Source organism: Eimeria acervulina, genomic scaffold (assembly GCF_000499425.1).
Source record: "Eimeria acervulina Houghton genomic scaffold, Eah_scaff216, whole genome shotgun sequence".
Classification (NCBI taxonomy): Eukaryota; Apicomplexa; class Conoidasida; order Eucoccidiorida; family Eimeriidae; genus Eimeria; species Eimeria acervulina.
Window position 1 is genome coordinate 42,501 of NW_013548608.1, and position 4,259 is coordinate 46,759.

Genomic DNA, 4,259 nt, shown 5'->3' on the forward strand with positions numbered 1-4,259 from the left:
GGCCCCACTTACACACTCCGGTTGCTCCAGCTGCAGCATTTGTTGCTGCTGCTGCTGCTGCTGCTGCTGCTGCTGCTGAGCAACAGCAGCAGCAGCAGCAGAAAGCAGCTGGTGAAGTGCATGGGCTAAGATGCGACCCCACAGCACTTCAGGCTGAGGGCAGTGAACAAACGTAGCGTCCACCACCGCTTGAGCAGCAGCAAACCTGCAGCAGCAGCAGCAGCAGCAGCAGCAGCAGCAGCAAACGTGCAGCCACAGCAGCAGCACAGCAGCAGCAGCAGCAGCAAACGTGCAGCAACAGCAGCAGCAGCAACAACAGCAGCAGCAAACGATCAGCAGCAGAAGCAGTGAAGTTGAGAACAAGTCGATCCAGCAGCACGATTGCAGCACCCTTAACAGCCTCAGCAGCAGTTGCTGCAGTAGCAGCAACAACGCTGCAGCAGCAGCAGCAGTATAAGCAGGAACAGCAGCATGCGCGAGAGCAGCAGCGACAGCAGCAGCAGCAGCAGCAGCTCACCAGTTGGTATCGCATGTTCCTAAGTGCTGCAGCAGCAGCTTGAGGGCCTGCATAGCAGCAGCAGCAGTACGGCTATCTGCAGCAGCAGCAGCAAGAAGTGCGCAGATGTCTCCAAAGAGCATCAGAGTAGTAGTACGTCCTTTGCTGCTGCTTCCTGCTGCTGCTGCTGCTGCTGCTGCTGCGGATTGATGGCGAAGAGCCCCTTGAAGCGCCTTCAGCTGCGTGTCTGTGAGGCGGTGCAGCAGCATTTGCTGCTGCTGCTGCTGCAGCAGCAGCAAAGGCTTCAGGGTTTGTTCTGCTTCTAACGCGCGTCGAGAAGACTGCAGCAGCAAACGCAGCAAACAGATACCAACGCGAGCAACGCCACCGCGCCCCTGCACAAAGTCTGAGCAGCAGCAGCAGCAGCAGCAGCAGCAGCAGCAGCAGCAGATAATGAAGCAGCAACCTTAACGGCAGAAGCAGATAATCGCTGGGTTGTAGGGCGATACGAAAAAAAGAGTGAATGCGTTTTTTAAGTCCACTAGGGTTTAGGGTTTAGGGTTTAGGGTTTGGGGTGCATATTGGGTTGTAAGGCAACAACGAAGAGGGTTTACATAAAGGAAGTAAGTTCATTAGGGTTTAGGGTTTAGGGTTTGGGGTGTACACTGGGTTGTAGGATGATAACGAAAGGGGTTGATTGAGAGGAAGTAAGTTCATTAGGGTTTAGGGTTTAGGGTTTAGGGTTTAGGGTGTATACTGGGTTGTAGGGCGATGACGAAGAGGGCTTGAATAAGTTTTTTGATGGGTGCAGCAGATAAACTTTTGTTTTTAGCGAGTAATAAATGAGCGAGACGTTCTAAAGAAGCAATATCACAGAGGGCTCCGCAGCAGATTAGCTGCATTAGACGAATAGCAGCAAGACGGTAGCAAGACCCTGTTGCTGCTGTCTGCAGCAGCTCTTCTAGCTGCTGCTGCAGTACTTGCTGCTGCTGCTGCTCCTCCTCCTCTTCTTGTTGCTGCTGCTGTTGCTGCTGCTGCTGCTGATCCTTGTTGCTGCTCTCCGCGCCTCCATCCGCGTCGGTAATCTGCTGCTGCTGCTGCTTCTTCTTGCGAGAGGCTTGCTGCTGCTGCTGCTGCTGCTGCTGCTGCTGTAGCAGCGGATGTTTCTTTCTGAGCTCTGCAGCAAATTGTCGCTGCTGCAGCAGGAGTTGCTGCTGCAGCATTAGGGTTTTGGGGTGTATGTAGAGCCTAGCAAGCTGTTCAGCAGCAAACTCTGCTGCTGCTGCTATCCTTGAGTAGCACACCCTCAGAGCGAGCCGCAGCAGCAGCAGCAGCTTCTTCTGCTGCAGCTGCAGCAGGCAGCAGCAATCTACAAGAAATCTTACTGCTGCTCTTTGGTCTGTATCAAGAGCAGAGGACAGCAACTCCCCGCAGCTGCGAGAAGACAAACAAATATAATTAACTAAAAATAAAATAGATATTAAAATTATAATAAATAAATATAAATATACACCGTAAATATAATATAATATAATATAATACTTTAAAAGTATAAGGAGACAGATAAACAACAAATGAGACAAAAGATAAACAGATATGAAAATAAAAGAAGAAGAGTGAGAGAGAGAGAAGATAAAGATAAATATAACAAACCCTAAACCCTAAACCCTAAACCCTAAACCCTAAACCCTAAATATAAATAAAAGGATAAAGATAAAGACAAAGATGAAAATAAATATAAATATAAATATAAATATAAATATAAATATAGAGATAAAGATAAAAATAAAGATAAAGACGGACGGAGACCCCTAAATAATAATAATAAAGAAAATATAAATACAAACAAAGACAAACAAAGTCTGAAAAAGAGACAGCCGCTGCATGCAAACAAATAAAAAATAAATTAATTAATTTAATAAACAAAATAAACAAAAACATAAAACAAATAAATAAATTAAATAAACAAAAGGAGACAGATAAACAAACAAATAAACTAAATAAACAAATGCAGACAGATAAAAAGATAAATTAAATAAACAAAAGGAGACAGATAAACAAATAAATAAATTAAATAAACAAAAGGAGACAGATAAACAAATAAATAAATTAAATAAAAGGAGACAGAAGACGCACACAGAGAGAGCAGTATCCAGAGCATCTTCAACATTCACTACCAACTGCAGCAGGGGGTCAATCTCAGCAGCAGCAGCAGCAGCAGCAGGTGAAGCAGTTGCTGCTGTCGTTGTTGCTGCTGATGCTGATGCGGGAACGAGTGTGTTTGCGGCGGCGTTTTCGTCGCCTGCTGCTGCTGCAGCAGTAGCAGCAGCAGCACCTGCAGCAGCATCTTTTGCTGCTGTTTGAGCTTCTGCTGCTGCAGCAACTTGCTGCTGTTGCTGCTGCAGCAGCTTCTGCTGCTGCTGCAGCAGCTGCTGCTGATACAGTGCCCTGAATTCACCATGTTGATCTGCTATCAGCAGCACGAAAGGCTGCTGCATGAGTTGGTGCTGCTGGAGCTGCTGCTGCTGCTGCACCGCTTGCTGCAGCGCAGCAAGGATTAGCTGCAGCGCAGCAGCGCGAACGAGGGAGCTTTTGTCTCTTGTTCGTTCTGCTGCAGCAGCAACAACAGCAGCAACTGCAGCAGGAGACAATGCATCTCTTTCTATTAATTCGCTAAGCACTTTCAATCCCCAGCTCCTAGCTAAGGGCATCTTGTCTTGCAGCCGCAGCAGCAGCAGCTGCAGCAAGTGCTGCCGCTGCATGCCCCAGAACCGAGCTTCCTGCAGCCGTCGCTGCTGCTGCTGCTGCTGCTGCTGTTGCTGCTGCTCCTGCTTCTGTCGCTGCTTCCTCCCTCTAGCAGCAGCAGCAGCAGCAGCAGCAGCAGACATGCATGCACCCTCCTCATCAGTGTCTCCTTTATCTAAGGCGTTCCATGTGTCTCCTCCTACAGGAATATCTGAGAGTTTGCTGCTGCTGTCTTCATCTGCTGCTGCTGCTGCTGCTGTGTCGTGCTGCTGCAGCAGCAGATCTCCCTGCTGATGAGAAGCGCTGCAGCAGCGACCTGCATGCAGCAGCAGCAACTTAAGAGACTCGAGTAGGGCCTTACGAATATGGTAGGGCTCAGCAGCAAACAGCAGCAGCAGCTGCTGCTGCTGCTGCAGCCAAGCTCGAGGAAGGTGCTGTGCTGCTAGCTGCAGGTTTGTTGCTGCATCTGCTAGCTGCTGCCGCTGCTGCTGCAGGCTGCTGCAGCCTGAAGATAAAACTAGCTGCTGCTTCAGCTCGACAGATAACTGCAGCAGCAGCAAAGCAGCAAACACCTCTGCTGCTGGTTGCTGCAGCACAGACGCAAAATAAATAAATAAATAAATATTAATATATATATATATATTAATATATATATTAATTAATTAATAGTATATTGAAGATGTATAAAATGACTAATTAAATTAATACAAAGATTATATAAACAAATATATACACACACACATATATATATATATATACATGTTTATATATATATATATATACATATATAAATGCATATATGTATAAATAAACAAATATATATATGTAAACAAATATATATATATATACAAATATATATATATATATATAAACAAATGTATATATATATACACATATACATAAACAAATATATGTATATACACATATATAAACAAATATATATATATATATGTATATATATATAGAATATATATATATAAATAAACAAATATATATATATATATATATATATATATAT

General features: G+C 45.0%; 1 protein-coding gene across 1 annotated transcript in view; it reads right to left on the reverse strand.

Annotated features, from left to right (window-relative positions):
- Positions 1 to 3,557, reverse strand: part of EAH_00026110 (hypothetical protein, conserved) — a gene marked incomplete at both ends in the record, with an annotated part of 6,934 nt that extends 3,377 nt beyond the window's left edge. The window contains 4 exons of the mRNA XM_013392863.1: positions 1 to 205; positions 518 to 902; positions 1,254 to 1,786; positions 2,633 to 3,557. The exon at positions 1 to 205 is cut by the window's left edge and continues 779 nt beyond it. Of these exons, the coding sequence (XP_013248317.1) occupies positions 1 to 205; positions 518 to 902; positions 1,254 to 1,786; positions 2,633 to 3,557 (2,048 nt within the window). The remainder of the gene's footprint in view (positions 206 to 517; positions 903 to 1,253; positions 1,787 to 2,632) is intronic.
- Between the last annotated feature and the right edge of the window lie 702 nt (positions 3,558 to 4,259).